Consider the following 25499-nt stretch of genomic DNA (forward strand, 5'->3'; position numbering starts at 1 on the left):
CCTAAAAACCAGTTTATTCGAATTGTTTTTTTAATCAGAATAATATTTTTCATAGTATTTTTAAGCCAGTTTCAACTAGTTTTACAGCTGGTGAAACTAACTTCGGAGTGATGCTAGTAAAATGGGGGAGCGGCGCACGTACTTACACCGGTGCCCAATCAATAAAATAATATTCCTGTACAACGAGGAAAGAGGAGTGACGGTCCGTGGGAGCTGAGGAAAGAGGAAGGTCGTTTCTGCGGTCTCTCTTAACATTTCTGTCACATCGAATATATGTACAGAAAATTAAATATAGACTAATTATGAAATTAATTGCACAACTTATGACTAATTTACGAGACGAATCTTTTAAGCTTAATTAGTTTATAATTTGACAACGTGATGCTACAGTAAACATGTGTTAATGACAAGTTAGTTAGACTTTAAAAAATTATCTCATAAATTAGCCTCCATCTATGTAATTAGTTTTATAATTAATCTATATTTAATACTTCTTATTAGTATCTAAATATTCGATGTGACATAAATTTTAGGAGCTAAATAACCAAATACCTTCGAAGTTGTCGATTCTATTTTTTATTTCATTTTGCTTGCATGGTGTGTATGCGGTGGGTCCCTGAAGTGGTGTCGAGCGATGCCCACCAGTTGCAGCCTGTGAAGCACGATGCCCAAATAAGTGGTGGGGCCAGGCTTTTTTGGGGCACTGCTTACCATTGTGCATAGCCTAACTGACAAGTTGCCCCGACCAGCACCACGGCTTCTTCGTAAACCTGAAATTCGGCGGTCATCTGTCTCGGCGGAGATCTTGTCTGGCGTCTAGATTCGATGGCGTGGCCGTTGGATGCGAGACAACTAGTCCAGAGATAATGGATGCTACCGTACAAAATGATCTAGTAGAGAACACGCATGGGAGGATGCCACCGAAATTAGGGAAGGGGGAGGCGGATCGGGTGGCGACGAGGGACGGTGGACAAGACAACAACGGTTATGATTTGGGGGTTAGGGTTTTAGATTTTCATGAGAATTCCATGGCCTTTAGAAGGGGAAAGGTTTGGGTGAAGCCCGCTACGAGGACGATGAGTCGCCAACGAGGCTGGTTGAATGGGATCAAGAAAGGGTAGAGAAGCGGTGGGTAGGGAGGTTGTCATGGCCTAGGCGGGAGGCAGGAGTGGGGTGGATGGGGGCGAGATGGAGGTTGAAGATGAGCGTTAGTATTCTTACCGATTTAATGAATAGTGACAGATCTTTTCCTTTTGCAAATAAGATAATGCCAGCCAACATTTATATCTTTATTAAATATATTAAATAACTTTGTTGTAAAAATACATTCAACGATTAATCTAATAACTTATTGCATACTAACTATTAATAATTTCTTCTATATATTTTTTAAAATTAACTTTAATAATTTCTTATATATATTTAGTCAAACGTTTATAACTTCCCAAAAAGTGATCGTGGGACGAAGCAAGCCGTATGGGAAAAGCAAAAAAGGGCACCGGGATGTGACAAGTCAAACAAAGATTTCCAGGGTAACTTAAAAGTTGCAACCATGCTATAATATGAGCAACAAGTGGATTTAATAATGGATAATGACACATCCTTTCCTTGATAATGACAGCCTTTTCAAATATGAACCAGAAATGCAATTAAGATAATGCCAGCCCTTTCCCATATGACCCAGAAAATGGTGCCATGCGTAATAGCACGAATTGCAAACTAACATATTTTGCTATCTCAATGCGAATGTCAACTTGTAACAAATGAAAGAAAACTAACGTTCCTTTCATTTATGATGATTCAGTAACTACCACGATACCTAAAGATAGAACAATTATCTCTGCCAAAATGCATCATTGACAAATGAACTGTGAAAAGAAAAGAAATTACCACGGTGATCTAAAAAAATAGAAGTCGTGGTAAGTAATCATAATAAACAAGATTTGCACCGACCACGACCAATCCCTTTAGAAAGTAAGATTTCCACCAATACTTCAACAAAAACCTAATTACTGCACATTTGCTGTTTCTGGACCTTGATTTCCTTTTCATTTTACCAAGATCTACACCGAACACCAACCATGCCCACTGGAACAAAGAGATCACTACAGAACATTTCCCCAACTGGCCAGATTGTATGTAGTTCAGCAACACAGCAAAAACATTCCAGTGACTGGTAAAAGGCAGTCCGCTGTCCACATCATCCGCTAAACAAATTACGAACATAATCTGCACAGAAAGGAAAAAAAACACAGTTTATAAATCTGTACACAGTAGCAAGAAAAAGCAATCCAAAGCAATATAAAGTTTTCATAATGCACAAAGTTGCAAACACAAGTACAAAACAAAAGTGCTAGCAGATAACAAATATTACTGTGCTCCAACGTGTTCACCATTTTCATATGCTTACACTTCACCACATCGCCAATTGTGCTAAAAGGTACGATTTCCATTAAACGAGAGGACTATGCAATCAATAAAGAGAAGAGCATTCACTTTTTTTCCCACCACGGTAAAACCAAATTTCATTACCTTGGCAACGAAATTACAATTTTTAACAGTTTGAGAAAGTGAAACGTAGTTGCTACCCACCTCCATGTTTCTGATTGGGATCAGACATGAGCCAACAACCAACTAACAACTGAACTAACAGAGCTCACCAACAAAAGACCCAACCTAGCAAAGACCGGTAAAAATAAGAGCATTCAGTTATACTCTTGGAAGGCCAATCCAGCTCCGGACCTCCATGATCTGGGCTCACTGACAGTAGTACCCAATCAAGTGTGGAGGAATGGTGGTACATAGCACTGTGGTGACCTAAGCTGAGGCCATTGACCATTGACCCTAGAGTGCATAAGGAGAAACAGAGACTGGATCTCAGCTGGACTAAGTGCCATAATTGAGTGCCACCATTGGTTTAGAGGGTATCGACAAGCACGACCGCAAACCGCCAGCCACCCTATTCAACTTTTTGTTGCCTTATACAAATGACAGGATAGAATTTTACATTCCCGCAGAGTGACAAGGTTGCGGTGGCAGCCAGCCACCACATGAGGAAACTTGACGGCAAAATCCATCCACCCCCAAGCCAGATTAAGCACCAGCAGCAGGCTAAACACTCCAGGAGGTCATTTCAACAGTTGCAGCAGCAGCAAGCAACCATTTCAACATGCTGAGTTGAGCAGCAGCTGCCACTGAATCAAAATCAACACAAGGTGTTTGACATCATAGCACTGTCAATGTGGACAACTGGACACCATAAAAAATGTTCAAACCAGCGAGCTCAACGGATAGCAGCCACAAGCATCATCATATGAGGAGAGTGGAGAGAGATGAGTGGGTGATAAGGAAGAGAAGAGGGAAAAGGAAATGCCCTGACTTCCAGCACAGACAGGCCACAGGGGAATAAGGAGGGGATCGTGCAAGAAGTGCTGAGCTGCTGCCACATGTTGGCACAAATTTTACCAAGGGTACAGACATAATAGTACAGATGGTGGTGACCGGACAACCACCACCAACTACCGCCAACGCAGCCACTGTAATACTATATATATAGGCAAAGCTTAAAGAACTGCTTGAATTAGTATATGAGATCATCTGACCTCTCTCATCCCTAGAACATTTCTACTTAGCATATCAAACAAGTAATGTAAGAGCTGGCCTGGGATACATAATGGACAAAGCACGCACAGATTCCTTTAGGTAAAATACGAAAAGAAAGAAATGATAAAAACAGTTAATCATATATCAGAATTCAGAACTACCAAGTTGTTTAGCTGCATAAAGACACTAAGTATCTTCAGCTACTGAGATAAAAGGCATCTATTAATTATGTTAAAGCCCTCCATGCTGAAGGAGTTGAATATTTTACTCTAAAGCGTCTTCAGTTTGTCATTCAATTTAGGGACATCACTGGGTTCATTTATCAACAACTTGTCAATTTCCAGTTCTAAATGACACTTGCAGATAGTATCCACCAGCGATTTGTCATTCGATTGAACAGAATTATCACTTATAACATGTGAACATCACTATCACATTGCTAACTATTGCATTGGTTCCAATGACACTTGTAAAACAGTCTTGAATGAATTACAATCATGTATTTGATGCTGAGCAGTTGAACAACCTTTAAGACTAGAGAAGTGGTCAACGGCATACAAGGTGTTCCAAATTTATGTAGGAAAAAAAAACTTCCAGTGGCATACAACACATCCTAGTTTCCAATAGCTACACAAACTTGATTCATTTGACGTTCGGTGCATTACCTCCATCTTGCTAGTACTAATTTCATTGCCATAAACATCTATAACTAGATGAATTATTCAACCGTAATCATGCAGCGCAAAGAATAAAACTACCTTGTAATCCCTGGGCAACCAAATAATCGACTACATTTACAATTCAGAGCCCGATCTTATCTTGTATATGGCCTGACTCTGCAGGTCTACTATCAGTTATCAGTCAGAACTGCTACCGCTTTTGCATTTTGTTTTCACATGCACAATGTCATCAAGTAATTTTCAAACACCTACTAATCAATTACAATCAGTAAGAAGATGCAAAACTTCCAAACTATGAAACGTAGATACTTCGCAAAACTCACGTACCGGTATGAGACACTCCACGCATACGTATCCCAGACGTATAAAAAGTTTACTCAATTTCCAAATAATAAAAATAACCCAGACAGTCCTGAGATACCTCACCAGTACACATGTGATACCTTGAAACCCTATCGTCACTCATTCGCTTCGTATAAGAGCCCTTGTCAGATCATGGCAACTAGTTTGAATGCATTTTATCTACCGATGGTGGTTAAAGCGGAGGATTTCCTGTCTCCAACGGCCCAGCTATTGCAACTAGGGTCTTGGTTGCTTGATGGCCTGAATGTTATGCCCTAAATAATGTTATATTATGTAATATTTGGCGTCTTTATTTTATTTTATATGCATATTGGCACATCGCCGTGTCTGTGTTTTTTGGGGGGAAAATAGCGTAACAGAGTATCACCATATTGTGTACCAGTATCTATATCCAGGCATCATAGCTTCCAAATAAATTAACTACGTTAAACATTACAAGGAATGGAGAGTTGTGCGTAACAACAAACACATTACAGATACTTCAGGTGAGCAGATATGGCTACTGATAGGAACCCTAGTCCTACCGGGAACTGATCTCAGGTTATATGAGTGGGAGGGGGAAAGTCGAGGCTTGAGCGAGCGAGGAAGACGGCGCGGAGGCGCCGTGGCTGCGCAGGCGCGAGAAGGCAGAGGATGGCGGCGCTACAGTACCGTCGCTACAGTGTCGCGGTACTGCTCACGGAAGGAAGAAGAAAGAAGGCGGCTAGGGTTTCTCCCGGCTCCCTGAGGAAGCCGGAAACAATAATTGTTTCTGCTTGATTAATCCCAAAGGGTGTTTACAATATATATAAGCCTCTCTCTAATAAATAATAGGAAATTATCTCTAAAATACTATAAAATAGAATAACTATGGGCTTTTAGCCCCCTCTGACCGGCAGCCTCCCTAGCCACTGTCGGGCCTGCGCCTATAGGGAATGCCGGTCATAACATCTCTCCCCGCCTGGACAAACAGCTCATCCTCGAGCTGGAACTCCGGGTAGGCCATCTTGAACTCAGCGACCGACTCCCAAGTGGCGTCCTCAACAGGCGGGCCACACCACTAAATCAAAACCTTCCAGACACCGCGGCGCTGCTGGGCGCGCAACGCATGCTCCGGAGCAGGAAGGATGCGGCCATCCTGAGTTGGCGGAAGAGCACCGGGCGCTGCAGGCGGGTCGCCGCGGTGTTGCTTCAGCAAGCTGACGTGGAAGACATCATGGAGACGCGCACCATCCAAAAGCTGTAGGCGATACGCCACGCGCCCGATACGTTCGAGGACGCGGAAGGGGCCAGCCCACCGTGGCCCCAGCTTCTGCTTGGCGCGAGGGTCCAGGGACTGCGCGGTACGGTGAAGAAGGCGCAGCCAGACCCAAGCACCGACGTCGAACTCCACCTCTCTGTGATGAGCGTCGTAGTAGCGCTTGGCGAGCTGTTGAGCTTGGAGGAGACGCTGCCGGACTTCGGCCAACATCTCATCCCGGCCACGGAGAAGAGCATCGGCCGCCTCTGTACGGGCAGTCCCCGGCCGGTAAGGCAGAATCGGCGGCGGGGGACGCCCGTACACCACCTCGAAGGGCGTCGCGCGAAGAGCCGTATGGAACGAAGTATTATAGCAATACTCCGCCCATGACAGCCAGTCCACCCATGCGCGAGGTCGATCACCTGTCACACAGCGTAGGTACATAGCAATCACCTTGTTGACCACCTCCGACTAGCCGTCCGTCTGAGGATGGAATGCTGTGCTCATACGAAGAGTCACGCCCGCCATTTTGAAGAGATCACGCCAGACGTGACCGGTAAACACGGGGTCCCAATCGCTGACAATGGATGTCGGGAACCCGTGGAGGCAGACGACGCCGTCGAAGAAGGCGCGGGCGACGGTAGCAGCCGTGTAGGGATGCCCGAGCGCAATAAAATGCGCATACTTGGAGAAGCGGTCCACGACGGTGAGGATGACGGATTTGCCACTGACCTTGGGCAGGCCCTCGATAAAGTCCATGGAGATGTCCGCCCATACTTGGGACGGCACCTCCAGGGGCTGCAGCAGCCCCGCTGGGCGCATGGCGTCGGTCTTGTTGCGCTGGCACACCTCGCAGGCACGCACCCAGTCTTGGACAAGCGCGCCATCGCCGGGGATATAGAAATCCGAGCGAAGGCGGTGCAAGGTCTTCTGGATGCCCTCATGGCCGGCCCCATGGGCAAGCTGGACGGCCTGATGGCGAAGGTCGCTGGCGTCGGGGATGAAGATGCGGCGGCCGTGCAGCAGGAGACCGGCGTCCACACGCCAAGGAGCAGACAGCTCCCCCGCTGCCAAGCGTTCCTGCAATAAAACGGCGTCTGGGGCAGCAGCAGTGGCGCAGCAGACGTCGTCGAGGAAGGCGAACGAAGGCCCCGACGTGGCAGCCGCGGACGCTGAAGCGTCACGCGCCGTGGTCGGGTCAGCGTCGCGGTGGGACAGCGCGTCCGCCACTGTGTTCAGGCGCCCCGGCCGGTACTCCACGGCAAAGTCGAAGCCAAATAGCTTGCTGACCCACTGGTGCTGAGGCACGGTCGACAAGCGCTGATCCAGAAGGTACTTGAGGCTGTAGTGATCCGTTCGCACAACGAAGTGGCGACCCCAAAGATACGGCCGCCAATGCCGCACCGCCTGCACGAGCCCAATAAGCTCACGCTCATAGGCAGCTAGCTTGAGATGACGCGCCGCAAACGGCCGGCTGAAGAACGCGAGGGGACCAGCGCCCTGGTGAAGGACTGCGCCAAACCCCACACCCGAAGCGTCGCTGTCGACCACGAACACCTTGTCGAAGTCGGGCATCTGCAAAACCGGCCCGGTGGTGAGGGCGGTCTTGAGCGCCGAGAAGGCCGCCTGGGCGTCGTCGTCCCAGGAGAACGCGTCACGGCGCAAGAGGCGCGTCAGTGGCGCCGCGACGACGCCGAAGTCCCGGATGAACTTCCGGTAGTAGCCGGCGAGACCGAGGAAGCCACGCAAGGCACGGGCGGACTGCGGGGTAGGCCAGGAAGCGACCGCCGCAATCTTTTCCGCATCCATGGCGACCCCCTCGGCGGAGATGACGTGGCCGAGGTACGCCACCGACGTCGCCCCAAATGAGCACTTAGAGCGCTTCAGGTGGAGTCGATGGGCGCGGAGAGCGTTGAGGACGACGCCGACGTGCTGTAGGTGCTCCGCCCAGGACGAGCTGTAAATCAAGATGTCATCGAAAAACACCAACACGAACCTTCGAAGGTACGGGCGAAGAACATCGTTCATCAGGGCCTGGAATGTTGCCGGTGCGTTGGAGAGCCCAAATGGCATGACCAGGAACTCGTAGTGACCCTGATGGGTACGGAAGGCCGTCTTGCTGATGTCATCAGGGTGCATCCGCACCTGGTGATAGCCGGACCGCAGATCCAGCTTGGTGAAGAAGCGAGCGCCATGCAACTCGTCTAGGAGCTCGTCCACCACCGGTATAGGAAACTTGTCCTTGGAGGTCTTCGCGTTAAGGGCGCGGTAGTCGATGTAGAACCTCCAGGAGTTGTCCGCCTTGCGAACAAGGAGGACCGGGGCGGAGAACGGCGAGGTGTTGGGCCGAATAATGCCCTGGTGAAAGGTCCTAATGGCTAGAGGGGGGGTGAATAGCCTAATAAAAATTTCTACAACACTTAACCAAATGGTTAGACAATTATGAGGCGAAGCGAGTGATGCACTAGCCTACTTAAAATGCAAGCCACCTACCACAATTCTAGTTTAGATAGTGTCAATTCACACAAGAGCAATGACACTACCCTATGTTAGTGTGCTCTCAAAGGCTAACTAAAGAGCTACACCAACCAAACATGCAAGCTCTCACAACTAGCTACACTAAAGAGCTTGTCAACTAGTTTGCGATAAAGTAAATAGAGTGATCAAAAGGGTTATACCGCCGTGTAGATGAATGAACCAATCAATCACGAAGATGAATAACAATGATGACCAATCACCTCGGAATCAATGATGAACACAATGATTTTTATCGAGGTTCACTTGCTTGCCGACAAGCTAGTCCTCGTGGCGATTCACTCACTTGAAGGTTCACGCGCTAATTGGCTTCACACGTCAAACCCTCAATAGGGTGCCGCACAACCAACACAAGATGAGGATCACACAAGCCACGAGCAATCCACTAGAGTACCTTTTGGCGCTCCGCCGGGGAAAGGTCAAGAACCCCTCACAATCACCATGATCGGAGCCGGAGACAATCACCACCTCCGCTCGACGATCCTCGCTGCTCCAAGCCGTCTAGGTGGCGGCAACCACCAAGAGTAACAAGCGAAATCCGCAGCGAAACACGATCACTAAGTGCCTCTAGATGCAATCACTCAAGCAATGCACTTGGATCACTCCCAATCTCACTATGATGATGAATCAATGATGTAGATGAGTGGGAGACCTTTAGCTAGGCTCACAAGGTTGCTATGTCAATGAAAAATGTGCAAGAGTCTACCCTTGAGCCGGCCATGGGGCTATAAATAGAGCCCACATCAAATAGAGCCGTTATACCCCTTTACTGGGCAAAACGCGCTCTGACCGGACACTCCGGTCAAACTGACCAGACGCTGGCCCTCAGCGTCCGGTCGCCCGATGGACGCCACGCGTCACCAGCTACAAACGTTGTTCGTCAGATTCCAACGGCTACGAAGCTAACCGGACGCTCCGGTCAAAACTGACCGGACGCTGAAGCCCCAGCGTCCGGTCGTTTCCAGTAAGCTCCCCGAGGCATGTTTTTTCGACCGGACGCAGACCAGCGTCCGGTGCTCAACCCTACCCACTGTGCCGTCTGACAGCTCGACCGGACGCAACCTTTCAGCGTCCGGTCGCTGAGTCACCCAGCGTCCGGTCAGTAGACCGACGCCAGCATCATTTCGACCAACTCCATTTCAACTCTAACTTCTTCACCCTTGCTCAAATGTGCCAACCACCAAGAATTTTGCATCCGGCGCAATAGAAAATAGACATTTCATTTTTCAAAACGCGCCGAATGTTAGCATATTTTCACAAATGTTATCAAGGGTGTTAGCACTCCACTAGATCCTAAATGCATATGCAATGAGTTAGAGCATCTAGTGGCACTTTGATAACCGCATTCCTATACAGTTTCACCCCTCTTAATAGTACGACTATCAAATCTAAATATGATCACACTCTCTAAGTGTCTTAATCACCAAAACAAAATAGCTCCTATGGTTTATACCTTTGCCTTGAGCCTTTTGTTTTTCTCTTTCTTCATTTCAAGTTTAAGCCCTTGATCATCGCCATGCCATCACCATTGTCATGCTATGATCTTCATTAGCTTCTTCTACTTGAAGTGTGCTACCTATGTCATGAGCACTTGATAAACTAGGTTAGCACTTAGGATTTCATCAATTCACCAAAACCAAACTAGAGCTTTCACCTGGGCCAGCATCTCAGCACACTGACGCTCGAGCTCATCCTTCTGCAATTGCGGGTAGCGGTAGGGGCGCACCGCCATCGGCGCAGTCCCGGGAAGCAGGTGGATGCGGTGGTCGTACGGGCGCTGCGGAGGGAGCCCCGTGGGCTCGGCGAAGATGTCGTCGTACTGCAGGAGACGGTCCAGCAGCGGCAGTCGCGGGTCAGCCGCGACCGCGGCCACAACCTGCTAGGGGGTGGGCGCCGTCGGCCCGGGCACCCCCTGCCACGTGACGCAGCGTCCGTTCCGCCAGAACGACAACGTGAGAGCTTCGCAATCCCACAGCACGGGCCCCAGTGTCCGGATGAAGTCGAAGCCGAGGATGAAGTCGAAGGCACCCAAGCTGAGGCCGACGCATGTGATGGCGAGGTCCTCGTCGCCGATGCGGATGGGCACGTCACGTGCGATCCCTTCGCACGCCAGGCGATCACCATTGGCCACGGTGACACGTAGATGCTCGCCACCAGTGGGAGAGAGACCGAGGCAGCGCATCGCAGCCCCTTGGACGAAGTTGTGCGTCGAGCCGGTGTCGAGGAGGGCGAGGAAGCGCGCGCCCTTGACGGCGACCGACAGCAGCATGGCGTTCGGTGGCTGGAACCAGCAACGGCGTGGAGGGACACCACAAGGGCGTTAGCCGTGCCCGAGGTGTCGTGGTCAGCCGCCAGCTCCTCCGGATGGGCGGCTGTAGGGCCGTCTGCAGCTGCTGCGTCACCCGACTCGTCGTCGATGTAGTCGGTCGTCTCGAGGAAGAAGAGACGTTTGCACACGTGGCCGCGCACAAACGGCTCGTCGCAATTGAAGCACAGTCCCTGGCGACGACGTTCCGCCTGTTCGGCCAGTGAGACGACGGATCATGCGCGGCTGGCCGGGAACAGCAGGGGCAGCCGGCTGGGCAATGGCAGCCGGCTGGGCCGGGGCCAAGGCAGCCGGCGTCGTCGGCGCGGGGCGTGGGCCGCAGCCCCCCCGCTACTGCAACTGCTGGAGGGCAGGGAGGAACGCCACCGTGCTGTCAGTAGTTAGCCTAGTGTTGATGTTTTTCATTTACCTACTATAGCTATTTACTATTCACGATCATGTAAGGTTTCAGGTTCCTTGGCAACCAAGTTGATCATGGTGCCTTGGCAACCAAGTAGGAATCATAGCATCTGCTTTATGCAGTTAGAATATGCTAAGGAGTAGGTACACCACTTGCTTATATATGCAGTGGTTAGCATCTTCTTGTATCTAAGTCATTTTTGCAATACAATCCAAGCGACCTGTTGGCCAAGCTGCCCTCTGGCAGCCAACAATTGGTATCTAGAGCCGGTTGAGAGATAGGGAAAAGTATGGCCACCTCCGCAGAGAGAGCAGCAGCAGCCGCCGCCGCCGCCGAGCAGCGGGCGCAGCGTCTGGCCGCGGCAGAGGCCGCAGCCTCGCAGGCGCAGCAGGCCGCGGAGGCCGCAGCAGCAGCAGCTCGGAACGCGGCCGCGGCTCTGCGTCGAGAGTTGGAGGATCCGGGCGATCGCCGCCCGTTTCTGCGGAGGAGTCCGGAGCGCGAGCGCAGGCAGACGCGGTCGCCCGATCGGGATCAGGATCGCCGCCGCGGACGGGCCAGGGGCCGCTCGCCGGTGATCTAGACCGTGTACAAGGACTCTGGCGCAAGTTCCACCTGGCCAATGCTCACCAAGACAAACTATCATGAGTGGGCCTCGATCATGAAGCTGAAGCTCCAGGCGCGGCAACTCTGGGATGCGATCGAGTACCAAGACCTACCATACCATGAGGACAGGCGCACGGTGGAGGCGATCATCGCCGCCGTGCCACAGGAGATGCAGATGCCGCTGTCCGAGAAGGGATCGGCCAAGGAGGCCTGGGACTCCATCGCCGCCACACGGATCGGAGTCGATCGGGTGCGCCGCGCCACGCTCCAGCAACTCCGCAGCGAGTGGGAGAAGCTTGCCTTCCGTCCGGGTGAGCAGATCGAGGACTTCACCCTTCGCTTGATGGCCCTAAAGCAGCAGCTTCTCCACGGCGACAACGACATCGATGAAGAGCGCGCGGTGGAGGCTCCTGTGCGCCGTGCCGCCGAAGTACGCTCAGCTCCGGATCGCCATCGAGACGCTTCTGGACTTCCAGGACCTCACCATCGAGGAGGTGTCTGGGCGCTTGAAGACGGTGGACGACATGGAGGCGTTGGACGCGGAACCGGCCGCCATCGGTGGACTGCTGCTGACGAGGGAGCAGTGGCGTGCCAAGGAGAAGGAGGAGGCTGCCGCTTCTGCGTCGGGCAAGGAACCGCGACGTCATCCACGCGGCGGCAAGAAGCAGCGCGGGAAGGGAAATCGCGACAGAGGAGACAGAGGCGGTGGCGACGATCGCGGGGTGAACGACACCTGCCTCAACTGTGGTGATCGTGGCCACTGGGCGCGCGACTGCCGCCAGCCGCGTCGTGGTGGTGGTGACCGCGGCGGCGGCGGTGGCAACCACCGCGGAGGAGGCAACCGCGTTGGAGGTGATCAAGGTGGACGGCGCGGTGGAGGGCGTGGCGGTGCTGCGCACGTCGCAGAAGCAGAGGACGATGATGGTGCTCTGTTTTTCGCCCACGGCTTCCTCGAGCTCGACGAGAAGAACGAAGCCGTCTGCTCCAAGGCCACGGTCTCCCTTGACATCAACGAGCCGCGCGCGCGTCTTCCTCAACACCAGCGCCAACGAGGAGGCGCTCGATGGATGGTACCTCGACAGCGGGGCCACGCATCACATGACCGGCCGCCGGGAGCTCTTCGCCGAGCTCGACACCACGGCGCGCGGCACGGTGCGTTTCGGCGACTCGTCTCGAGTGGAAATCAAGGGGACCGGCTCCATCGTCTTTCAGGCCAAGAACGGAGAGCAGCGCGTCCTCCATGGCGTCTTCTACATCCCAACGCTCCGGAACTCGATTATGAGTTTGGGGCAGCTCGACGAAGGAGGCTCCAGGGTGGAAATTGATCATGGAGTGCTCCGCATCTGGGACCGGCGTGGTCTTCTTCTCGCCAAGGTACATCGCGGGCCCAGTCGGCTGTACATCCTGCACTTGGAGGCCGCGCAGCCGGTATGTCTTGCCGCCAGGAAGGAGGACGAGTCATGGAGATGGCATGAGCGCTACGGGCATCTCAGCTTCGAGGCGCTGCACCAGCTCGGCAAGAAGGAGATGGTGAGGGGGATGCCGGTGATCAAGCATGCGGAGCAAGTCTGCGACACCTACGTCACCACCAAGCTCCGCCGCAAGCCGTTTCCGCAGCAGGCGCAGTACCGCGCGCAAGCGCCCCTGGACCTCGTCCACAGCGACTTGTGCGGGCCGGTGACACCGGCAACACCAGGAGGGCGCCGCTACTTCTTGCTGATGGTGGACGACGCCACCCGCTTCATGTGGGCGGTGCTTCTGCCGACCAAGGATACTGTTGCGGATGCCGTGAAGCGGGTGAAGGCCGAAGCAGAGAAGGAGACCGGCCGTGAGCTCAAGGTACTGCGGACCGACAATGGAGGAGAGTTCACCGCCGGCGAGCTGGCGCAGTACTTCGCCGCCGAAGGAGTCAAGCGGCACTACTCTGCACCACACTCACCGCAGCAAAACGGTGTTGTGGAGCGGCGCAATCAGACGGTCGTGGCGACCGCGCGCGCACTCCTGAAGCAGAGGTCCATGCCGGCAAAATTCTGGGGGGAGGCAGTGATGACGGCGGTGCATCTGCTCAACCACGCGCCGACAAGAAGCTTGCAAGGCAAGACCCCCTATGAAGCCTGGCACGGACGAGCGCCGGCGGTGAGCTACCTGCGTACATTCGGCTGCGTCGCCTACACAAGGGAGCTCGGGCAGCTGCGCAAGCTCGACGACCGCGGCAAGGCTGGGGTCTTCATCGGCTACGCCGAGGGCGCCAAGGCCTACCGGGTCCTCGATCCGGCGACGGGACGCGTTAAGGTGAGCCGCGACGTGGTGTTTGATGAAGGGCACGGCTGGGATTGGTCCAATTCGGCCGCCGGGACGTCTGCTTCCGCCTCCAGCGACTTCGACATCGAGTTCTGGGGACTCGACACAGACGGAGCTCCGCCGCGCGCGCCGTCACCAGCTCCAGGGGAGCACGATCCACAAGCCTCCTCTGCTTCACCAGCAGCAGAGACCGAGCAGGCGGACCCAGTTGAGTTCGCGTCACCGCTCGAGGACGACGACGATCGCCTTGATGCTTCCTACGACGGCGAGCAGCTGCGGTACCGAACCATGCCCAACATCATCGGGGACGCACCCACACCGCTGCCAGCTTCACGTCTCTTCGCCGAGCTTCACCTCACGCACGCCAGCGAGCCGGCCAACTTCGCGGAGGCTGAAGGCGATCCTGCCTGGCAGGCCGCCATGGAGCAGGAGATCAAGGCAGTTGAGCAGAACTGCACTTGGGAGCTTGTGGAGCTTCCTCCCGGTCATCGGCCCATCACTCTGAAGTGGGTCTACAAGCTCAAGAAGGACGAGCGGGGCGCGGTGACCAAGTACAAGGCGCGCTTGGTGGCGCGGGGCTTCGTCCAGCAAGAAGGGATCGACTTCGACGACGCGTTTGCTCCCGTGGCGCGCATGGAATCCGTCCGAGTCCTCCTCGCGCTAGCGGCCCAAGAAGGATGGCGCGTCCACCATATGGACGTCAAATCTGCCTTCCTTAACGGCGACCTCAAGGAGGAGGTGTACGTAAAGCAGCTGCCTTGCTTCACCATCGCCGGGAAGGAGAAGATGGTGTACCGTCTGCGCAAGGCCTTGTATGGTCTACGGCAGGCTCCGCGAGCTTGGAACGCCAAGCTGGACACCACCCTCAAGGAGATGGGTTTCAAGCAAAGCGACCATGAAGCCGCAATGTACAGGCGAGGAACAGGGGAGGAGCTGCTGCTGATTGGCGTCTATGTTGACGACTTGATCATCACTGGTGCCAGCGCTCAAGCCATAGAAGGTTTCAAGGCTCAGATGAAGAAGGTCTTCGACATGAGCGACCTCGGCCTCCTGTCCTTCTACCTGAGGGTCGAAGTACACCAAGATTCAGCTGGGATCACTCTGAGGCAAACCCATTATGCCAAGAGGATCCTTGAGCTGGGAAGTATGGATGCCTGCAACCCCGCCCATACACCAATGGAGGAGCGGCTAAGGTTGAGCAGGCAGAGCGCAGCTGCAGAGGTTGATCCTACCCAATACAGAAGATTGGTGGGCAGCTTGCGCTACTTGGTCCACACAAGACCTGACTTAGCCTTCTCAGTAGGCTTTGTCAGTCGATTCATGGAGAGGCCGACTGCAGAACACCAAGCAGCCATCAAGCGCATCTTGAGATGTGGCTGGTACTCTGGAGCTTGGTCTGCACTACACTAAGGCTCCAAGGAGAGCAAGATTTGTTGGGTACTGTGACAGTGACTTGGCTGGAGACATTGACACCAGCAAGAGCACTAGTGGCACCTTGTTCTTCCTGGGAAGCAATCTTGTGTGCTGGCAGTCAGTGAAGCAGAAGGTGGTGGCTCTATCTAGTTGTGAAGCTGAGTACATTGCCACTACCACAGCTGCAAAACAAGCAATTTGGCTATCTAGGCTGTTGGCAGACCTCCTTGGAAGGAATGTGGAAGTAGTTGAACTAAAAATTGATAGCAGGTCTGCACTTGCTCTAGCCAAGAATCCAGTCTTTCATGAGCGCAGTAAGCACATCAGGATCAAGTATCACTTCATCAGAAACTGCTTGGAAGATGGAAGTATCAGGGCTGATCACATATCCACCACTGATCAGCTGGCTGACATTCTAACCAAGTCTCTTGGAAGATCAAAATTTGAAGAGATGAGGGGAAGAATTGGGCTCAAGCAGATCACTTCCAAGGACCACAAGGCTAAAGGGGAGAATTGTCAGTAGTTAGCCTAGTGTTGATGTTTTTCATTTACCTACTATAGCTATTTACTATTCACTGTCATGTAAGGTTTCAGGTTCCTTGGCAACCAAGTTGATCATGGTGCCTTGGCAACCAAGTAGGAATCATAGCATCTGCTTTATGCAGTTAGAATATGCTAAGGAGTAGGTACACCACTTGCTTATATATGCAGTGGTTAGCATCTTCTTGTATCTAAGTCATTTTTGCAATACAATCCAAGCGGCCTGTTGGCCAAGCTGCCCTCTGGCAGCCAACACGTGCGACGCTCGAAAGCCCGCGCGTAGTACATCGCCGTTTGCAGGTCTTGCGGGTGGTGCATCTCCACATCGCACTTGATGTGCTCGGGAAGGCCCCCCACATACAACTGGGCCTTCTGGCGGGCGTTGAGCTCGGGTTCATGACAAAGGATGGCGTTGTAGCGTTCGGAGTAGTCCGCCACCGTAGAAGTGAAGGGCAGCCGGGCAAGCTCCGCCAAGCGGGTGCCCTGCGTTGGAGGACCGAAACAGAGTCGGCACAGCTCGCGAAACCGCTCCCAGGCCGGCATGCCTTCATCCTGTTCGAGGGCGTAGTACCAGGTCTGTGCCGCCCCACGGAGATGGTACGACGCCAGCCACGTGCGATCCGAGGCGAGAGTACGCTGGCCGCGGAAAAATTGCTCACACTGGTTGAGCCAGTTGAGCGGATCGACGCCCCCATCGTAGGTGGCGAACTCCAGTTTGTAGAACCGCGGCGGAGCGTGGGCGTCGGGGTGGCCGCTGCCCCCAGCGGCAGACGAGGCAGGAGCGCCGCCGTAGAGCAGGGACCCGTCGGTGCCCCCGTAGAACGTCCCGGACGCCGTGGCCGAAGGCACGACGGTGGTGGACACGGCTGACGGCGTCACGGTGGTAGCCGACGTGTAGACTGGCGGCGTCGTGCCCATCAGTGCCCACTACGGGATGGGCGACGGCAAGGCTGGCCACTGCAGCTGACGCAGGGGAACCCCCTGGCTGCCCTGCGGCATGCCGAGGGAGAAACTCGTGGGAAGGGACGTCATCGGCGCAGGCGGTGGCGGGGGCGGCTGCGACGTGGGTGGTGGAGGGGGCGGCGGAAGGAGGCCCGCCACAGATTGCTGCAGGGTGGAGACGTTGAGGCTGAGGGCATCCACCGTACGGGCGATCTGATCCATGTTGCGGGCAAATTGTTCCATCACACCGGCTAAACCCTCGAGGGTGAGAGCGGTGCCAGAGGTCTCCGAGAGTTCGGAGGACGCGGACGGCAGCGGAACGGACGACACCGGCGTCGGCAGGACGCCGGAGGATTGCGGAGCTGTGGACATCGTCCTGGAAATCTCTGATACCAAGGTGATAGGAACCCTAGTCCTACCGGGAACTGATCTCAGGTTATATGAGTGGGAGGGGGAAAGTCGAGGCTTGAGCGAGCGAGGAAGACAACGCGGAGGCGCCGTGGCTGCGCAGGCGCGAGAAGGCAGAGGATGGCGGCGCTACAGTACCGTCGCTACAGTGTCGCGGTACTGTTCACGGAAGGAAGAAGAAAGAAGGCGGCTAGGGTTTCTCCCGGCTCCCTGAGGAAGCCGGAAACAATAATTGTTTCTGCTTGATTAATCCCAAAGGGTGTTTACAATATATATAAGCCTCTCTCTAATAAATAATAGGAAATTATCTCTAAAATACTATAAAATAGAATAACTATGGGCTTTTAGCCCCCTCTGACCGGCAGCCTCCCTAGCCACTGTTGGGCCTGCGTCTATAGGGAATGCCGGTCATAACAGCTACATTAACTGGGGTAGCGCATAACCACCTTTCAGTTACAATCATCGCAGAAACCAGACCAATATCATGTGGTAGTCAAGTTAAATTCAGATGAGATGAACACAGCAAACATCCATCCAACTCCGTGTTCTATGAGGTTTCAAAGGAAAAGAACAGAACAATAACCTCAACAAACTCATATCTTGTTAAATCAAGATTGTAGTGGCTAAATATTAGTTAATTGGAATACAATCAAATATGTTCACATGTATATTTCATTTCTCCACAAATCACAAAAATTATGTATAACACCTACATCAGAGTTAAAATGATTACCTTAGAGGTTTACACAGTAAACTATTGTTGTACAGTAACCACTGGTGCATATAACAACAACAATCAAATTAAATATTTGCATGGTCTAGTATAGTTGTCCAAGCATACCTTCCATACCATAAACGGTATCAGAAGATGACGAGCAACGAGAAGAGCATGTAGACGAGCCAGCACGCATAAGCGATGAGGCCCCTGTGCTCGTCTCCGCTGGATGCAAGCTCTGCTAGCAGCCTGGTGCAGACCCTAGTTGACCATATCACGAACGCCATCCCTACTCCAAATATGAGCCCGCCGCCACGCGGCAGGAAGAGGGAGACAGCGGAGAAGATGACCATGGGCAGCATGCAGTAGCCGACGAGGCTAACGCATCTGTACAGATCGAGGTCCCCGCGGCGGCCACCCGAGAGCATGGAGAAGACGAAGTAGAGGAAGAGGGACGCCACGGTGACCCAGCCGAGCACGATCCCGAAGTGGAACTTCCCCGCGAGGAGCTGGAAGAGTCCAAAGGAGAGGAGGAAGAGGAACGGGCCCGATAGATCGGCGTCGGCGTGTAGGGAGGGGTCGGCGGAGCGGAGCGGGTGGAGGATGGAGATCGTCTTCCGCCAGATCTGGCGCGTGTTGATACCGAGCTCCTCGAGGAGCGGCGGCTCGTCCTCGAAGGATGCGCCGGAACCGCCGACACCGATAGGCCCCGCGAAGAGGGGTGGCGCGGAGGAGGAAGAGGCCGCGGCAGCTGATACATCGAACGACATGAAGGGGAGCGGGTTGGCGGCGGATGAAGTCGAGGGGCGGGGCGGCGCGAACGCGGGCGGAGGGGAGGCCCCCACGCCCGGGGCAGGGTGGCGGCGGTGCGTCGGGGTGGACGGCGTGAAGACCACCGGCGGCACGGGGAACTCCTTCGCCATGGCCGCGGCGATCGGGAAAGAAGCGGCGGCGGCGACGGCGAGGGTTCGAGATCTAGGTAGTTGCGGGGGATCGAGGAGTATACGACCCGAGCGCCCAACTGCGAGTCTCCGAGGCAGCGAGGGACAGTGCTGCGGGTGATGATTTGTTGCTAGAAAAAAATATTATCGGGCACAAGTGAATAGGGTGTTTGTTTTTCTCCTTATTCTTTTTTTCCCCGGCATTTCCTCATTGTTAAGCAAAGGGGTTAAATGCGCTGTACTCTCTCCGCTATATAGTCAATGCAATCCAACAAACCACGGGAGTAGGACATTACGTTATACTGATGGTCTGAACCAGTCTAACTCATGTGTCTCTGTTGCCTTCTTGTTCTCGATTACACACATCTATGTCGATCAATCTACCTTCGTAGGATACCCCTCAGAGGACTGCCGACAATATTCTATCGACAACTGGCGTGTCAGGTAGGTGTCTACGTGTTGTTTCCATATTGAACAAGATGGTACATTTTGTAGGCTCTTCGTCCCTCCTATAGCCCGGCTAGATCTTTATGATCGGATCGATCTCGTGGATCATCAACGCTGACGGAGTTGGAGAGCTCATCGAGCCAGTGCAGATCAATGCTGCGCCGATCACCCCAACACCTGCGACTATAGATCCGATATTGGAACTGCCTCCTAGGTCGTCTTTGCCAATAATTTATCGCCCGCTCCCCCGCTACTAGAGGAGGCAAATCAATAACGACGATCTAATCGCATCCATCGATCAGGTTGGTCCGAAACTCACCGATTGCCTCTCCATCGTAGAATTGGCTCTGACCACTCTGGTTCAGCACCAACCACCCTTCGATCCAGATCTATCAGAGGCTGCTCAGAAAACTCTAGGGGTTATGGCCCTACCCTTTGGGCTCACCAATGTCATCGCCACTTATCAAGATGCCCTATAGGGCAAACTCGCCGACCAAGTTGGAGATGTCCATCCTCTCGCCGATCAGATCGTCGACCAGCTCCCACCGGCTGTCAACATGCTACACGTCGGTCGATGCTCTGAAGCATCCCTCCAAACCATCTTCAAGGAGAATTCGAACTTCGAGCCCCAGGGCTCTATGGAGACTATCGCCGAAACCACCGTCGAGCAACCTCCCTTCTCTCCCTTCCATGGAGGCGCAATCTTCAATGTTAGCATCGACAGCCACCCATGGGAAGGGGAAACTAATGGAAACAGGGATCCTGATCTTCTGTTAGGTGATGGTAACTATCGTTGTGGCGGAGAATGACACATCGATCCGCCTTCAGATCGAAAGATCGAACCCTGCAATCTTAGCACCACAGCTCCTCTGGTTATCAACCAAGTCACGGACCAGGTTGACCTCGCCAAGAAGGCTAATCCCTACCTGCACAATGAAGAACACAAGCAAGAACAAGAAAGAACACAACCAAATTACAGATAAATGATTAATCTCACGAAGTTGGGGTCTCACAAACCGATGAACGGCGAAACTGTTCTTGATAGAATAATCTAAGCAAAACCCAAACCCTAATGACGGTGGCGACGTATGATTATAAAGGTCTTAGGGTCGTCGCCTACCCTAGACGCACCCCCTAATGGGCCCAAACACGATACACGGTCCAACGGACCAAAAGACAGTGTCGTAGCACCCTGGCAGATTCTGGACGCTGACTTGTTTCGACGATTCCTGTTGATTCTGAAGGGCTTTTGACATGAGACCATTTGGATTGGTTCCTTATCAAATTAGCTTTCCAACCATATATGGATTGTTAAAAACGGAGTCTGGATGCGTTCTGGGTGACCAGTTTAAGGCAGACTGGTCCTGAAGGCCGAGGCAGACTCGAAATCATTCTGTTGGACGTCCACTTGTTTTGATGATTCCTATTGACTCCCATTGAATTTTAAGGTGGGACCAGTTCCATTGGAAGCTCAATGAAATTATCTTTTCATCCATATAAAGAACTCCCAAAATGGACACCATGTGCGATCTGGGCGTCTTTTTAGTACGTGCTACTCCTAGACTCTAAGACGGGCTCGAACTTGAGTTGCTTTGGGCCTCCACCTCGGGGACTTGAACCAAATTAGCCTCGGGCCTCCTTCTTGACTTGGACACCCTTGCTGGCCTCCTACCCCTCCATACCATGCACCAAACATGATCATATGCATGAGTGTCATGTCCTCATCATCCTCCCTTTATTGACGAAAAGTCGTCCTCGACGTCGATTATGCTTAAAACTGATCCTGCACAGCATAAAGGAGAACAGGGTTACGAGGACAAAGAAAACTAAAATAATTATGAGAAAGAACGTGACCATATTTCCAAATTTCTAACATGTCATCTGGTATAAAAATTTTAGCAAGCATGTAGACTCCATGATTCGAATGCACACGATGTATATCAACACTATCCTGCAAAAGATTAGAACTAACCAAAGATAATGCAGGAATAGATGGTCAAGTAGACATTGGTAGCAACCAACAATGCTCCCCTTCTTGGAAGTAAACTTGTTTCTTTGAGGAATATAAGAAAATGTTTGTATTATTATAGCTGCCCTCTAAACGATCATAACCTTGTACAACAAAAGGAAAATTCATATGACTACGAATATATACTTGATGTATCATATATTGTCCCTTGTTGTTATATTTATCAATAACATGATATGTGTGTTTAGAAAACCAAGGCAAATCAGCATATTTAAAATGGCTCTCCTCTAAATAATCTAGGTTACACAAAACATCAAATTCAATGTAACCCAAAGTATGTAAAGAAGACAACAGTTTGAGTTCACCAGTTTTTTTAGTAGCAATATGAATAACATATTTATTTTTTGCACAAGTGACTGGTTCTAAAACATGTAAAACTGAAGTATCATCAACCAATTCATCTTTATCACAAGGAACATCAAACAAATTATCATGGGACAAAGAAAAATCAAGAGAGAATTTTACTAACAATTGCTCTATGATAGCATGGTTTGTGAAAAAATTTAGTACATTAAGACAATTTTCATCTTCTGTGAGTGTAGCACCATGGGCATTACCTGTGTTCTCAGTAGGAGTAATATGTGCATTATGAAGTGATGGTTCTAAATTTACATATGAGGTTGTGAGATCCTCATTTTTCTTCATGTCATCCTCTCGCTTATGTACATTATCCTGTAGAAGGTTAGTCATAGCAAGAGAAATAATAACAGACTCTTCCTCTAAATAGTGCACCTCATCATATGAAGCCAAAATAGGAGGTGGATTTACAAAGGTTTCTCGCATAAGGAGTTTCATATCATTCCAAGTTTGAGGTTTATTAGAAGGATCTAAAGACTCCCACCAAGATAAAGCAGAATGTCGCAAAACACTAGCTGTATTTTTTACCTTCCTCCTTGGACACATAAAGCGAGTAGCAAATATGTTATCTATGGCAATTTCCCACTCCATGTACTCATCAGCACCTATACCATCATAAGTCGGTGGATACGAACAACCTATCATTGTTAGAAGACAGTAAAAGACAACATAAAAGTATTATCCCTATCAAATGACTATGTGGTTGCAGTGGTGTCACTTTTCACAGCAAGTGGAAGCGTCTTACCAAGCTCTTACAAAATTCTTACCAACACAAGTAGTGGGCGGTACAACCGGCGGCTGGTTCGTGATACCTGTGAGGCAGTAGTACCAAGATTATAAAGCCTTTTTTTTGTACTGATCAGAAGAATTTGTGGAGCTTAGAAGATAAACAAAGAGCAATATATATATCTGATACACAAGTCAATAACAAAAAGTAATGCTGAATTATAGTCAAAAGTACTTGTTCTCGTTGCTGGTCTAAAATGTTCCAAGTACCAGGTGTATGACAAAAGTATGGTGGATAGCAAGATGATAGGTGTGTGAAAACAAGTATGATGGATGGAAACAGTAACACAAATAAGGAACCAGACAGCACTCACAAACACAGCTCACTTTGGTCTTCTCTATTGCTCCTCTAGATATTGTTCCTCTTTTGCCCCTCTCTTTTTTCTATTTTTTGGGCTGTCGTTGTTTTTTGGGAAATTTTAACTTTTTTATTTTATTTTATTTTATATTTTTCCTTTACCTAGGAGCACAAAAAAAGTAACCATAAAAAATATGAGCTCAAACAAGTGTAAGATGTGGCTTGTGGAATTTTTAGAAAACTTACTCAAAATCGACAAAAACCTTATGACCACGAAAAGAGAATCTTGTGACCACTTTTTGACCAATCTAAAATTTTCCAACCCCAGCAAGGCAGGGGATGGACGGATCCAAAAAAATTTTCTGATTGATTTTGATATATGGAACGTCGAAATCGGAGTCCGTATGCGAAAACTAGACTAGTTTTAAGAATTGGCTCCGAATTAGAGGACAAAACGAGAACAATGTGCGCAAAATTGGTTACAACAGCAAAAATTTGATGGAAACGATGAGAGAAAATACATGAACTGGACCCTAACATGACCTAACCAGCAACAAGACCTTGATTAGGACATAAACTCAACACGACGAACTCTGAAACTGAAATATGCAAAGGCTATGGCGCGGAAGGTTCTAGGATAGGAAAAACGAGTATGACACTAGACTATGAGACAAATGTGAAATAGTCAAACTTGGGAATAAATGTAAACCTGACGGTATACCTTAGCTTTGATTACCACTTAATGGAAACGGGGATCCCGATCTTCCATCAGGTGGTGGTAACTATCGTTGTGGCAGAGAATGACACACCGATCTGGCTTCAGATCAAAAGATCGAACCCTACAATCTTAGCACCACAGCTCCACTGGTTATCAACCAAGTCATGGACCAGGTTGACCTCGCCAAGAAGGCTAATCTCTGCCTAAGCAACGAAGAACATAAGCAAGAATAAGAAAGAACACAACCAAATTGCAGATGAATGATTAATCTCACGAAGTTAGGGTCTCATAAACCGATGAACAGTGAAACTATTCTTAACAGAATAATCTAAGCAAAACCCAAACCCTAATGATGGCGGCGGCGTATGATTATAAAGGTCTTAGGGTCATCGCCTACCCTGGACGTGCCCTCTAATGGGCCCAAACACGATACACGGTCCAACGGACCAAAAGACGGTGTCACAGCACCCTGACAGATTCTGGACGCTGACTTGTTTTGACAATTCCTATTGATTCTGAAGGGATTTTGATGTGAGACTACTTGGATTGGCTTACTTATCAAATTATCTTTCCAACCATATATGGATCATTGAAAATGGAGTCCGGATGCATCCTAGGTGACCAGTTTAAGACAGACTGGTCCTGAAGGCTGAGGCAGACTCAAAATCATTCTGTTGGATGTCCACTTGTTTTGATGATTTCCATTGACTCCCATTGAATTTTAAGGTGGGACTAGTTCCATTGGAAGCTCAATGAAATTATCTTTCCATCCATATAAAGAACGCCCAAAACAGACACCGTATGTGACCTGGGCGTCGTTTTTAGTACATGCTGCTCCTGGACTCCGAGACAGGCTCGAACTTAAGTTGCTTTGGGCCTCCACCTCGGGGACTCGAACCGAATTAGCCTCGGGCCTTCTTCTTGACTTGGACACCCTTGCTGGTCTCCTACCCCTCCATACCATGCACCAAACATGGTCATATGCATGGATGTCATGTCCTCATCAGAAACCGAGGAGGACCACGCCGCCCACGTCAATAGGAATGTCAACCGTGCTCAGCGCCGAGCAAATGAGGCAGCCCTTGTGCTAGCCGAGGCTCAGCTCGACTCACAAGGAAGGCCACCCCAACTCCAATGCAACCTCATTGATGAATTTGTCCATGTTGATGGCCATGACATCTATAAGACCCCAAGCGCCAACTTGGTCGTGGCCGCCAATGAGCTCGCTCGGCTCCCACAGACACCGGTGGTCGCCAGGGTTGCCGCCATGCTTAAAGCGGCGCACTGCTAGGTCAACAACACCCACCAGAATCAGAGACCTTCATACTCCATGAGCTCGATTCACCGATCAACTACACCGATATCCAATTGTCGCCCTAGCTAAAGTCGTTTTGCTGACCAACACCACGATGATGGACAACCCCTCTAGGGAGGAGCTAGGGGCAACCGCATCAAACACCCTCACCAACATGACTAGGAGATGAACCATGATGTCTGAGCATACCTCAACAATCTCTGAGACACGCAACGATGTATAGACAAGCGTTGTTTCGGTCGCCATGAAGAAGAAGTACGCCGCTGTCAAGAATACAAGCAAGAGTTCGGTGATCCAGACTCAGCCCTCTAGTCACTCAACATCGGCAACAATCTTGAAGGGCCCCTAGCATTCACGAGGGCACTTTGAACACTTTAGTGGCCCCATGGTTTCAAAATCACTAGGGTCAAGCCCTATAAAGAATGGATGAACCCCACATGGTGGCTACAAGCTTATGCCACTGTTGTACATGCTACCGAGGGAGATACCAACATCATGGTGAATTATCTTCCCATCATGCTCATGCCAACCATGATGAACTGGTTCACAAGCCTCGCCCC

The 25499-nt window shown here is 51.0% G+C and overlaps 2 protein-coding genes across 3 annotated transcripts; both read right to left on the reverse strand.

The window, feature by feature from the left end:
- Positions 1 to 1626: 1626 nt before the first annotated feature.
- On the reverse strand, positions 1627 to 19097 carry LOC136546898 (uncharacterized). Of its 2 annotated transcripts, none has more exons than XM_066538860.1 (2): positions 18184 to 19097; positions 1627 to 2229 (listed from the first exon to the last, which is right to left on the reverse strand). In XM_066538860.1, exon 1 carries the CDS (start codon positions 18969 to 18971, stop codon positions 18195 to 18197), a length of 777 nt encoding a protein of 258 aa, XP_066394957.1. In that variant the 5' UTR covers positions 18972 to 19097; the 3' UTR covers positions 1627 to 2229; positions 18184 to 18194. The 2 variants fall into 2 exon arrangements, with proteins under 2 accessions (XP_066394957.1, XP_066394949.1); XM_066538852.1 differs by having other exon boundaries at positions 1631 to 2229; positions 18175 to 19097.
- On the reverse strand, positions 16059 to 16901 carry LOC136466730 (uncharacterized). Its single transcript, XM_066465241.1, has 2 exons — positions 16195 to 16901; positions 16059 to 16095 (listed from the first exon to the last, which is right to left on the reverse strand). Exons 1-2 carry the CDS (start codon positions 16899 to 16901, stop codon positions 16059 to 16061), a joined length of 744 nt encoding a protein of 247 aa, XP_066321338.1.
- Positions 19098 to 25499: the final 6402 nt, after the last annotated feature.

This window comes from Miscanthus floridulus, chromosome 1 (assembly GCF_019320115.1).
Source record: "Miscanthus floridulus cultivar M001 chromosome 1, ASM1932011v1, whole genome shotgun sequence".
NCBI lineage: Eukaryota > Viridiplantae > Streptophyta > Magnoliopsida > Poales > Poaceae > Miscanthus > Miscanthus floridulus.